Source organism: Lepus europaeus, chromosome 9 (genome assembly GCF_033115175.1).
Source record: "Lepus europaeus isolate LE1 chromosome 9, mLepTim1.pri, whole genome shotgun sequence".
NCBI classification, from domain to species: domain Eukaryota; kingdom Metazoa; phylum Chordata; class Mammalia; order Lagomorpha; family Leporidae; genus Lepus; species Lepus europaeus.
In genome coordinates, this window is record NC_084835.1 from 110639445 (window position 1) to 110653126 (window position 13682).

At 48.6% G+C, this 13682-nt stretch overlaps 1 protein-coding gene across 2 annotated transcripts in view; it reads right to left on the reverse strand.

Moving 5' to 3' along the window:
• KDSR (3-ketodihydrosphingosine reductase) overlaps positions 1-10977 on the reverse strand; it is a 41142-nt gene extending 30165 nt beyond the window's left edge. Inside the window, exons 1-3 of one of the 2 annotated variants that reach the window (XM_062201776.1) lie at positions 10797-10977; positions 5260-5349; positions 3378-3434 (exon numbers count right to left, since the gene is read on the reverse strand). In XM_062201776.1, the coding sequence (XP_062057760.1) occupies positions 3378-3434; positions 5260-5349; positions 10797-10904 (255 nt within the window). In that variant the 5' untranslated portion in view covers positions 10905-10977. The remainder of the gene's footprint in view (positions 1-3377; positions 3435-5259; positions 5350-10796) is intronic. The other variant, XM_062201775.1, reaches the window with a different exon arrangement.
• Between the last annotated feature and the right edge of the window lie 2705 nt (positions 10978-13682).

Genomic DNA, 13682 nt, shown 5'->3' on the forward strand with positions numbered 1-13682 from the left:
ATGTTCCTGGGAAAGCAGCGGAGAACAACCCAGGTGCTTGGGCCCCTGCACAGACTTGAGAGACCAGGAAGAAACTCCTGGCTTTTGGCTTCAGTCTGGTCCAGCTCCGGCCATTGCGACCATTTAGGGAGTTAACCAGTGGATGGAAGATCACTCTCTCTCTCTGTCTCTGTAACTCTGGATTTCCAACAAATAAATAAATGTTTTTGAAAAAGAAAGGAAGGAAGGAAGGAAGGAAGGAAGGAAGGAAGGCAGGCAGGCAGGCGCTGTGGCATAGTGGGTAAAGCCACCACCTACAGTGCCGGCATCCCATATGGGTGCTGGTTCGAGTCCCAGCTGCTCCACTTCTGATCTAGTTCTCTGCTTTGACCTGGAAAAGCAGCAGAAGATGGCCCAAGTCTTAGGGCCCCTGCACCTGCATGAGAGACCCGGAAAAAGCTCCTGGCTCCTGGCTTCAGATCAGCCCAGCTCCGGCTGCTGCAGCCATTTGGGGAGTGAACCAGTGAATTGAAGACCTCTCTCTCTCTCTGCCTCTCTGTAACTCTCCTTTCAAATAAATACCTAAATCTTTAAAAAAAAAAAAAAAGTGAAAAAAAAATAGAATCTTTTTTAAAAAAAAGATTTATTTATTTGAAAGACAGAATTACAGAGAGAGGGGTTTTCTATCTGCTGATTGGCTTCCCATAAGGCCACAAAAGCCAGGGCTCAGCAACGGAGAAGCCAGAGCCAGTAGCTTCTTCCAGGGTTCCCACATGGGTGCAGCAGCCCACACACATGGGCTGTCCTCTGCTGCTTTTCCCAGGCTATTACCAGGGAGCTGAGGAATCAGGTTTGTTGTTTGTTTGTTTGTTTTTAAGATTTTATTTATTTATTTGAGAGGTAGAGTTACAGACAGAGAGAGGGAGAGAGAAAGGTCTCCCATCCCCTTGTACACTCTCTAACTGTCCCAACAGCTGGAGCTGAGCCGATCCAAAGCCAGGAGCCAGGAGATTCTTCTGGGTCTCCCACTTTGGTGCAGGGGCCCAAGCCCTTGGGCAGTCCTCTACTGTTTTCCCAGGACATAAAGAGCCAGATCGGAAGTGGAGCAGCTGGGACTAGAAGTGGCACCCACACGGAATGCCGGCGCCGCAGGTGGAGGCTTAGCCCACTACACCACAGTGCCAGCCCCTGAGGAAGCAGCTTTTAAAAATGCTTTTCCACACTTTGTGTGTAAGGTTACCTGATGTACTGTAAATAAAGTCTATACTACAGATAAGTGAATTTGGAAACAAAAATGTTAGCAAATTACCAGGACAAAAATGCTCCCAGGGCATCAGCCCCTCTCAACAGATCCCCACCCTAGATTATCTCCCCTCCCTTAATGGAAAAGGAAGAGTTTTCCACGCACCCCAAGTCCCCTGACAGATTAGGAGGGGCCAAGAGGTATGAGGAGGAGTAACAGGCAAGACAGGCCTCCAGCCATCAGTGCTCCAGTGCCACGCATTTCACTATATCCTTCCTTTCTATCACTGGTTATGTGAATCCAGAGAAACAGGACAATTTGCAGAGGGGTGCTCTGCCATGTGTGAGCTTCAGAGAAAGGGTACAGGCAGAGGCCAGAGTCCTAGAGAAGAACTCAGTATGTGTACAAGGAGGTGTGGACAAGGAACAGAGATTGCAAAAGCCAAACAAACTCAGCCCGACAACATGAAATTGATTAAATAAACTCAGGTGCACCCAATACAATGCTGCAGTCACTTTAAAAAATGAGGTAGATTACTGTTATTTTTATTGACATGAAAAGATCTCTAATAGACTCTGGAGGGGGGACAAAGGCAACTAAAACCACAAGAAGTTTATTTAGAGCCCATCAGAAAGGGAAAAATTAAATCTGCCAAGACCAAGTGTTGACAAGGACATGGCGTGACAGCAGCCACCTTCACTCCTGGTGGGGGGGCTGAAGACAGACACATACCACAGCTCAGGAGTCCCATGACCAGGTACAGAACACTCCTGGCCAGCTGCACACACAGAGCTCGTAAAACTTCCGTTAACAGCAAAACACAAAACAGAAATACTGGTAACAACCTCAATATTACCCACAGTAGAACTGAGACAAAACAAATGTATTTATACACAGAACAGCACTAAACAAAAAAAAAAAACCCTACCACCTTATGCCTCAAAATAGATAAATTCCAAAACTAATATGGAGTGAAGCAATCAAGTTGAGCACGAATTCATAAAGAACAATGACTTACAAATCTCCAAAGACAATACTCAGTAGGTAAGTGATTGCTCAGGGCTCACAGGGGGATGGGTGGGAATGGGTTGTGACTGATAATGGGTCCAGGAGTGTGACAAGGATGTTCTGAAACTGGTTGTAGGGATGGTTGCATAACTCTGTGACCAGCTAATCACTGGCTTGTATGCCTTAAATAGGTCAACTGTATATTTGATGTGTAGGTTATATCTTCACAAAGCTGTTAACAAAATAAGATGGTTGCCATAAACAACATAGTAAGTAGGGTCACATGCATTTTAACAGATAAGGGAAGATTATCAAGATAAGCAAAGGATCAACACAGAAACCAGGTGGGAGGTGACCTCCAGGAAGGAGACAGGAGGGAAGGGGCTGATGGGGCACTTAGGAGCTTCAGACACCCTGGTAAACCCTATTTCTTATTGGGTGATGAGGGTGTGGTTAATTTGTTATTGTATTTTACATGGAAATATACGTTGTATATATAATTTCATTCATTAAAAAATTTTACAACCAAAAACCTTTTTACAATACCTTTCCTCTCCAGCATTTGAATAAAGTTCATTTAAATAGATGATTGGAATTAAATCATTTTCTAGTGAAAATTCTGTTATTGGACCACTGGCAGATTTTTGTGTGCAAATCTGTATATTTTCCAGCAATAACCTGAGTGCCTGGACAATTCAAACAATTGCATCTTTTCTTTCTTTTTTTTTTTTTTTTTAAGTGTTTTCTGGTCAACATGAAGCTTTATCAGAAAATCTTATGAGTCAGAATACTTTATCCCGCAGTGTGCCCATTAATCCAAATGTCAACCAAATTTAGGACTTAAAATGAAAAGATAAGGTACGTTTGGCTGTTTCTCACAATGCGAGTAGAAATGTTCAGCATGAATCTCCTCAGAAGATCTGTCCTCGCCCACGCGTGGAGGCTGGCAAAGCTGTTGTGTAGAGGGCAGGAGCGTAGCTACCTGCCCCGGTAAGCTAAAGATGGGGGTGGGACAAGAACTATACCTTCTCGAAAACAGTCTAGTGTGTACTTTAATTGGAAAAACAGTATGTGCTGTCAATGAACAGTTAAAGTAGTCCTTTTCCCCCTTAGAGGACTGTGTAGATGTGTATAGACAGTGACTTACCTGTTTGTCATTTATAGAATGCTTTTCAATTTCTTTCTTTGCCTGCAGCAACTTGTCCTGAAAGCAATACAGAAGAGTGAGTTTTGGTGGTTGTCTGTATATCCATCTGCTTGTTTGTTAAAAGAGAGGGGAAAAAATTTATTGTGTGAGTGTTAAAATCTAAGAAACACACAAACAGCACCTACACTGCATAGGTAAACTGGGCCACGATCCAAGAAAGAAAGAAGCTGTAAAGTATGTTGGGCTACAAATAAGTGACAGCAAGTTTTTAAACTAATCACAGGGGAACAAAACAGGAAAAATAAATGAAGCTCAAAAACCCAATATTAACTAATCACCCTTTCAATTTTAATAAATGTTTTGATTTGAGCTTATTCAGCTGTGATATAAAAGTGACTATATTGCTATACAACGACCCCAAAAATGAAAGGTACATATGACTCCATGTCAAGAGGGCTTCTATATCATCCCATGTTCTTCCTCCTCTACCATGAAAGCAATTATGGTAAAAATCACTTTTGAGAGGGACTGGATAAATCTCTGGCCACTTCCAAAATACTCTTAAGATATGTAAGTGGAAAACTCTTCCCAGGTCTCGATGTTAGTTGCTTTACTTTTTTCAAGAAAAAAGATATTGGTTTAGAGTATCTTCATGTACTATAAGAGTACCTTAAATACATCATGAGAGCTAGAACACAACAAAAGGGGAGGAGAATTCTTCCGAAGGGCATGTACAGCCTCTCAGCCTGGCAGGGTCTCTAACACCATACTGCTATTCTATTAATTACTTGACCTGTGTGTATCTATTAGCAGAACTATATTGAGCAATATTATTGTCTGTAATTTTCACCTAACAATATCTGGGTAAGATTAGAATGGAAAATTCTACCAGAAAATGTCTTGATGCCCAAAGGCTCTTTGGCTCTTTCACCTCTGGCCAGTAAGGCCTCCTCTAGGAGTGACCGGGCACTTGCCCTGCTGGGCCTCCCACCACGCTTCTCCATTCATTCTGTGTCAGATACTGGCTCTGTGTAAATCCCAGAATGCCATTTCATTACACTTACGTGTCCACTCACGCGAGGCAGCTTCAGCGACAAAGCTTGTTTAATTCTGCCTTTCATGGTAAGAAACTCTGACCATCCCAGCCTACTTGTGTCGTTTAGCCATCTTCCCCCAGAGGCCAGCCCTGCCTCGCCGTGCCCACTGGGCTCTGGTCAGCTGTCCAACCCCACCTGAGCAGTTAATCTCCAAGCGAGGACGAGGACGCCACACTGGCATCCCCACTCTCCCTATCACTCCTCCCTTCATTTCTCTACTCGGCAAACCTGTTCTGAGCACTTGCTAAGCGGCAAGCACCACACAGGCAGAGCGCAATGGCGTGGGATCCCACAGGTGTGTGTGCTCTGCAAACAATTTTGGCTACAGTCACAGACCCTGAAGAAAAGAAAAACAGACCCCGCCTTGACTTGACACAGGAAAGCACAGCCTGCTAAACCTCTGGGGCGGAAGGAGATTGCCTTGTGGTGAACCTGTCACATCACAAGCAAATGACAAACAACCATAGAGAAACACCTGTAAACCTTCAGCCGTCAGCTCCAGGCTGGTGGGGACCCTGGCTAGCCAGGCGTGTCTTCACTGCCGTGACCATGATGATGTTGCCTAATATGTCAACGGCACCACATAAATATTTGTGGAGCTGGTCTGGCTGGGAAGTGCTGGCTTCAATATGATAACGAACCCATCGTTCAGGACTCACACCTCAAATCAGGCAGTAAACGCATACCAGTCCAGAGCAGGTGTGTATACTAAGACGATTAGCTCAGCTGCTTTGACTAAGTAGGGTTGCATAAATAAGTTAGTACGAAGGAACCAAAAGACTTACCTCATTTCGGGCAACGAGAGTTATAAATGCGCCTTGTTTATAGCACTCGATAGCAATGCACTTCCCAATGCCACTGGAACCTCCTGTAACCTAAAGCAAACATCAAAAAATCTTCTTAGCAATTGGTATATCCCCTTTTAGGGGGAATTTTAAGTCACTAGGATGGGTTTCACAGAAGTAAATGTTTAGCTATTGCAGCTTCTACACATCGCACTGGAACCCATGCAAGCATGAATGATCACAATAGCAGCAGGGTCTGCTGCTTTGACTGCTCTTAATCCTCAACCACACACCACACCTATAATACTGTTCCGAGGGAAATATTGCAGGCACTGGAGTAAAAGTGCCCTGTAAGTCTAGCTAATACATGATATATTGGGGGAGTGGCGCTGTGGCACAGTGGGTAAAGCTGCTGCCTGTGACACCGGCATCCCATATGAGCACTGGGTTGAGTCCTGGCTGCTCCACTTCTGATCCAGCTCCCTGTAAATGTGCCTGGCAAAGCAGCAGCAGACGGCCCAACCTGCACCCACGCGAGAGACCCAGACTGATTTCCAGGCTCCTAGCTTTGGCTCAGCTCCAGCTGTTGCACTCATCTGGGGAGTGAACCAGCTGATGGAAGATCTCATTGTTTCTCTCTGTCTCTCCCTCTCCCTGTAACTCTGCCTTTCAAATAAATAAATCTTTAAAAAAAAAGTTATCATGTGCCTCTGATTTCAAATCCAAATAAACCTGATTTCCTCCTGCACGCACATCTACAACAGATAAAAAAAGCAATGCCCACCTGCATGTATCTCCAATTTTAAATGGCTGCTTATGATGAAATGGCACATGGTCACAAGGCAACAGGGAAATGTAAAGCTCTCCCGCTTGTGCTCTTTTGCTGCTCACTATCTACGGCTCAGCCACACGGGCTGTCTTTCAGGTCCATGCACTCTCCAGCAACCCGGCCTTTGCACACTCCATTTCCCCTGCTTGCCATGCTCACCTCCCTTCTTTTCATCCAGCTGGCATTGACCGGCCCAGCAAATCTCAACCATAACATCAGTTCCTCAGGAGAGCCTTCACTGCCTTCCCTACCCTGACCTCAATGTACTTCCCAGCACTTCGTTCTTTTTTCACGCACATAAGCAAATAGCCATGCCTCGATTTGTGTGATTGCTTGGCTCACAATCATGTCTCCAATCATCATCTCATAAACTATGTGAAAATAACAATTCTATGCTTGTTCCTCACTACACCCTTAGCACTCAGCGGGTAAGGGCTCAAAATATATTTCACTTAATAAGATACCCAGAATTATCATTGAGTCATTTTCCCTATGCAAATTAGATAATTTTGCATGGCATTGTATACTGTTTTTTTTTTTTTAAGATTTATTTATTTACTTGAGAGGCAGAGTTACAGACAGAGAGAGGGAGAGGCAGAGAGTTCTTCCATCTGTGGTTCACTCCCCCAAATGGCCACAATATCCAGAGCTGGGCCAATCTAAAACCAGGGGCTTCTTCCAGGTCTCCCATGCAGATGCAGGGGCCCAAGCACTTGGGCCATCTTCTACTGCTTTCCCAGGACATCAGCAGGGAGCTGGATGGGAAGCGGAGTAGCCAGAACTCAAACCAGCGCCCATATGGGATGCTGGCACCGCGGCTGGATGCTTAACCTACTACACCACAGTACCGACCCCTGTGTACTGTTTTTAAAAAATTATAGAGGCTGGTGATGTGGTACAGTGAGTTAAGGTGCTGTCTGTAACACTGGCATCCCACATCAGAGCACTGGTTTGAGTCACAGCTGTTCCACTTCTGATCCAGCTCCCTGCTAATGCACCTAGGAAAGCAGCAGATGTACTGAAACCAAAGTGGGAGACCTGGATGGAATTCCAGGCTCCTGATTTTGGCCTGGCTCAGCCCCAGCGTTTGTAGCCACCTGGGGAGTGAACCAGTGGATAGAACATCCCTTTCTGTTTCTCCCTGTCACTATGCCTTTCAAATAAATAAGGTAAATTTTCTTTTAAAAAATTGTGTCATACTATCTTTTGTAGAAAAACTGAAAGGCTTCCCAACATTGCGTTAAACAGCTGTATCAAAACATCTATTTTGGGGTCAGCACTGTGGTGCAGTGGGTTAAGGTCCCGGCCTACAGCACTGCCATCCCATATGGGCACTGGTTTGAGTCCCAGCTGCTCCATTTCTGATCCAGTTCCCTGCTAATGTGCTTGGGAAAGCGGTGGAGGATGGCCTAGGTCCTTGGGCCCCTGCACCCACATGGGAGATCTGGAAGAAGCTCCTGGCTCCTGGTTTTGGATTGGCTCAGTTGCGGCCATTTGGGGAGTGAGCTAGTCTCTAGCTCTCTAACTCTGTCTTTCCAGTAAATAAAATATTTTTTAAAAAATGTGCTTCTTTAAAAAATTCCATTTCCCTGTAGTCCAACTTTTCAATTATTCTGAATATTTTACATTACATGTAAATCATACTGTAAGGAACATCTCTGTCCCCAATCCATGATTTAAAAATGTTCATAAGACACTCCTACACAGAGGGACCTATCTCTACGTGACCTGTTAGGTACCCCATACTCCTTTTTAGCCTCAACTTGCCATCACCAAAGAGGTTTCTTTGGGCTAACTGACCAATCACCAGTAGAAGGTTTCGGTAAAAATACACCAGCTGCCTCCAAGGGCTGCTTTTGGGTTGGTTATTAAATTTCACCACACTGACAATTCCACTGCAATTAGGACTCTAAAAGTGTCCCTCCCAGTGTTGCATGATGCTGTCCCTGCTGCCTGGATATCCCTCCCCCCTCTTCCCCTACACCCACACTTCCAAGCCCGACTCATCCTGCAGAGTCTGGTCCGAACATCCTCCCCTCGTCCACAAGGCTCATCCTGACCCTTGACTCAGTCCAGCCCTGCTCACCACTGTCCATCTCATGCATGTTTCTTCCAGACAGATCTCGGCTCCCTTGCTGGACTCCCAGTCTACTTGATCTTACTTATTCCTAGCCCAGTATCTTGTGAAATAAATGCCTGCAACAGTAATCTGCAAAACGATGTATGAGCTTACTTCAAACAGTTCCTGGGAAATGGAATTAAAAGATTATTTTGGTGCAAAAGATTCTCAAAATCTGTGCATAAGAGAGATCTTCAGAAAGTTCATAAAAAATATGTATTATGAAAAAAAAAACCCACTGGATTTCTAACTTTTTTGCACCAAAACAAATATCTTGTAATTCCACTTCCATGAACTTCTAAAGGATTCTTCCATGATGCCGTTTCTCTGAAAAACACAATGTCGGGGCTGGTGCTGTGGTGCAGCGGGTTAAAGCCCCAGCCTGCAGCCCTGGCATCCATAGAGGCACCTGTTCTAGTCCCAGCTGCTCCTGTTCCAATCCAGCTCTCTGCTATGGCCTGGGAAAGCAGTGGAAGATGCCCCAAGTCCTTGGGCCCCTGCACCCACGTGGGAGACCCGGAAGAAGGCCCTGGCTCCTGGTTTCGGATCGGCCCAGTTCTGGCCATTGCAGCCATCTGGGGAGTGAACCAGTAGATGGAAGATCTTTCTGTCTCCCTCTCATTGTCTGTAACTCTACCTCTCAAATAAATAAAATCTAAAAAAACAATGTCAAAAAATCTTGTAAATAAAACGTTCCCATTCACTGTGCAATAACTTGATGGAAGCAGAAGTTACGAGGTTAAGGAGAAAAACGTGTATGCTCTAAGGTGCTGTGCAGACATCAGACTTCAAAGCAAAAGCGGCGTGTAAGCCTGTTCTCTAAGACGATCCCTCCAAAACAGAGGAACACTCAAGCTTTTGGATAAGGGCTCATGGGAAACTAGTACTCAAGGGTACTTCAAAAAGTTCATGGAAAATGGCATTAAAAGACAAGCTCATCTTGGTGCAAAACACGTTGGCAATGTATGCACACTTTTTCATAATCCCTATTTCCTATGAGCTTTCTGAAGACCCCTCCATAAGAACTGTCTAAAATTGACTTGTCCATGCTTGCTCATACGTTTGTCCAGGCACCACCCTGTCTCCTACTAATACATGGGAATAATTACACTTTCCTCCCCTAATGCCATGAAAAACGACGGATGGTGACACCACGTGAATTACTCGTGCCGCTCTCCTTTGTGGTGGTGGACTGAAGCGAGATGGCGAAAAAGAAGAAATGTTTCTTGGTGTATGCCAACAGATCCGGGGTTCCTGGGGCTTGGAGAAGTATGGGGCCAGGAGGGTGAGCGTCAGGGTCAAGTGAAACGTCTTAGACACGCTGCTCTGGCTCGACTTTGCCCCCCAAGTTACACTCTGCGGGCACAAGTTCTGAAAGAACCCAACGTTGAAAGCCACGGTCGGAGGCAGGAATTTCGTGCGTGTGAACCCTTCGGAAGCTCAGTTCTGCTTCCGTCTCCTTGTAAGGAACCTACCCCCCAAACCTCACTCGCCTCTACCTCGGGAACGACAGACAGCAAAGCACACAGATTCCAAGGGAGACGGCACAGGAGGAAATACACCTTCGTGTTCACAAATGTCCGGATTTCAGGCCCAGGCAAACACACCGTCCCGACCCGCACCGACCCGGCGGGCCGGGCTCTCACCGCGGCGGGGACACGCACTGCACCTGCGCCGCGGGCTGGGAAACCCGCGCTCCTCCTTCCCAAGTCCCAGCCTCGAGTCGCCTCGGGGGCGGTGAGGCCCAAACGGGTGAGGCCGCAGGAAAGCCGGGCAGGTGAGCAGGATCCCGGCGCTCCCCGCACACCAGGTGCCAGGTTCCGCAGCGCCAGGGACGCGCGAGCTTCCGGCGAGAACCTCTCCTGGTCCCCAAAAAAACCCTGGCCAGGACATCTGGCTCGTCCTTCCTGGTCCCCCAAAAACCCTGGCCAGGACATCTGGCTCGTCCTTCCGACTGTGCAATCGTGGCAAAGCCTCGCGTTGGCGCAGCCACCAGCAGACCCCAGTGTGGGCTGGGAGACCAGCGGTGTAGACCCGGCAGAGCGTCTACACTCCGCCAGCGCTGCAGCTTCTGAGCAGTTCAGCCCCGGCTCAGGTGAGTCACTTCCCGGAATCCTTCGGCGGCTGCTCTCTGTGTCCCCAGCACAGGCCACCCCCACCCCGGATCCAGGCTGCCGCGGCGGGAGACCCCCCCCTTCCCTCCTGCCCGTCCCCTGCAGACCCGGCCCGCGCGCCCCCGACCGCTGTGTCCTTGGCAAAGTTTCTTCTCTGCCTCTCTGAGGCTCAACTGACTCACGGGGAAAACTGAGGGCAGGCACCCAGGGATGCTCGGGGAGGGGGACCGGCGAGCAGCGGCCGGGCCCCTGCAGCCCCGGGAGCCCGGCCCGCAGGCGAGGTCCCCGGCCGCGCCGCTCTCCGGGCCCGGGAGGAGCCAGACGCGGCGGAGGGCGGGTCCCGAAGCCGATCGCCCGGCCCGAGGGGGCAGTGCCGGGGTGGACGGCGGCGGGGGACCCTCCCCACCCGGCCGGCCCTGCCCGAGGACCACGGCCTGGCACGGCGCGACGCGGGCAGCAACAGGAGGCCACTCACCACCACATGCGCCCCGGGCAGGGCGAGCGGCTTGGGGCTGATGAGCGGGGACACCATGTAGAGCAGCAGCACGAAGGCCACGAGGAAGGCGGCCGCCAGCAGCAGCATCGCTCGGCCGCGGCCGCGGGCCCCTGAGGCGGGCCGGGCGCGGGGTCGACGCGCAGCGGGAGCCGGGGGTGTTTGGGTTTGCAGGCGGAGGCGGGGCGGCGGCGGAGGGGAAGAGGAGGAGCCAGCGCGGGGCGCAGCCGGGGCGGCGCTTCGGGGAGCGGCGAGGCGGCGCCGCCGCCCTCCCGTTCGCTCTTGCGGGCCGGAGCATCGCCGGGACGCGGCCCTCCGCCTCCGCCGCGGAAGTGGGGCGTCCCCGGCCGCCCGTGAGCTCCGGGAGGCGCCGCCTGGGAGCGCCTGGCGCGCGCGGGCTGCCTCGAACCCGGACCGGCCGAGGGTGCTGCGCCGCGCCGGGCAGGGCGCGCTTCCCGACCCTGCGGGCGCAGACCCCGGAGCGTCCCGGGCCGTGGGTCCCCAGGCCCTGTTCCCGTCCCGAGTCCCGGGCTCCATCTCGTGTTTTCTTGGCGCCGTGACATCACGGTCGCAGAGGTACTGGGGAAAAGCCGTAACATGGAGTTTAGAAAAAAAATCAGATGATTCCATTTCGTTGGGCTCGGAATGCAGCAGGTTCGCAACAAAACACCAGCTCCGTGGAGATCCGAGTCGCAGACAATCCGCCGATTTCTAGTGCCTAAGACGTGAAGGCGTTTAGTAATAAAATCGCGCAACCGTTGCCACAGTCGGCTGCAGAACGTTTCTGTCGCACCGCCAAGAAATCCTGGAGTCCTGACAGTCCCTCCCCTGCAGATCTGCCTGCTCCGGACATTTCGTGTCGATGGGGTCATATTAATATCTAGCCTTTGTGTCTGGCTCCTGTCACTCAGCACACCGGTTTCAAGGCTCATCTGTACTGTTCGATTATCAGTATTCCGTTCCTTTTTATTTCCAAATCCATAGTCCACTGCATGCATGTGCCACGTTTTGCTTGGCCTTGCATCAAGTGATGGACATTTGGGTTGTGTCCGCTTTTCGGCTCTTGTGAATGGTGCTTGTAGACGTTTTCACGGGGATACGGGTGGGAACTTCTCCTGGGTGTACACCCAGAAGTGGAGTTGCCAGGTTTTAGGGCAACTCTGTTTGACCATTGGTGAACTTGCCAGGATGCTTCTCAAGGTGGCTGCACAGCACTTTTCACACTCCCGCCAACGCCTGTGAGTTCCAGGGCCTCCAGAGCCTCATCGTCATCACTACCATCTATTGTTTCGATGAAAGCTTTGCAGGAAGATGCGTGTTCTCTTCTGTTTGCTTACTTTCTGTTGTTGTTGTTTCTCTTTAGAAATATTAGAGAGCTAAGGAGCAAAAGGAGTTGGCTTTTTCCCATCTATCTTGGCTTATTGCCCAAAGTTGCCCAGGCTGAAAGTCCAGTGCTTCTGACACCAACTGCAAGTTTGAGGGGTTCCCAAGCCACCTTCAGTCTGGTATTTTGCAGGGACTCCTAGAGTGCACTGAAAGCTGCCTGACTCATCCTTAGGGCTTATTACCGGGAAAGGAAACAGATCAAAGCCAGCCAGCACACCTCACACTCCCTAGGAGGGCTACTATAAAACAAAACACAACAAAATGGACAAGTGTTGACAAGGATGTAAAGAAATTTGAACTCTCATGCATTGCTAATAGAGCTGGAAAATGGTGTAGCCAGCTGTGGAAAACAATTTGGTGGTGCCTCCCTGAGCTGAACAGAATTACCATATGATCCAGCAGAAACAGATACCTGCATACCCATGTTAATACAGTATTACTCACAATGGCCCAAAAAATGCAGAAATAGTTCATGTGTTCATCGATAGATGAAAGCAAAAATAAAATGTGGTATATTTATATAATGAAATATTCAGCCTTAAAAAGGAATGAAATTCTGATACATGTGGCAACCCAGAGTAACAGGAAATTATTTTTTAAAAAGGTACAGTTTCTGTTTGGGAATATTCTGGAAATGGATAGTGGTGATGGTTGAACAACATTGTGAATGCACTTAATGATACAGAATTGAACACTTAAAGATTATTAGAATGGCAAATTTTATATTATGTACGTCTTACCAATGTAAACAAGTTTTTCATAAAATTTAGAAAATAAATTACCAACAATAGAAATTACTCCTAATTTAGTCACTTGGAGAGAGGTAGCTGGAAGGAACTCTTGGCTCCAGGCTTTCCTCATGACGTTTTCTTGAAATGACCTCATAGTGGCATGGCAGGGTTTATCAAGATACTCTTTTTATAGATTTGTTTTATTTATTTGAAAGGCAGAGTTAGAGAGAGAGAATCTTGTATCCCCTGGTTCACTCCCCAAATGGCCCCAACAGCTGCAGCTGAGCCAGGGCAAAGCCAGGAGCCAGGAGCTTCTTCTGGATCTTCCACATGAGTGCAGAGGCCCCAGTCCTTGGGCCATCCTCTGCTGCTTTCCCAGGTGCATTAGCAAGGAATAGATCAGAAGTGGAGTGGCTGGGACTCAAACCAGTGCCCAAATGGGATGCCAGCCCTGCAGGCCAGGGTTTTTATCTGCCACGCCATGACACCTGCCCCAGGTACTCATTCTCTGTTTATTTTCCCTTCCCCTGTTGTGTGAAGGTAGCCAGGGCTTTGAATGCTGCCTTGCCTCCTGTAAACAGGCAAAAGCACAATTGCTTATAGAATACTTGCCTCTCCCGGCTCTCCCACCAACAGATCCTCATCTGAAATGTCCCTGGAGATGTTAAGTACATTTGAGAGCAACAGGAGAAGCCAAAGACTTCTGAAGGCAGGAATGGAGACACACTGACATCTCACATAGATGCTGGAG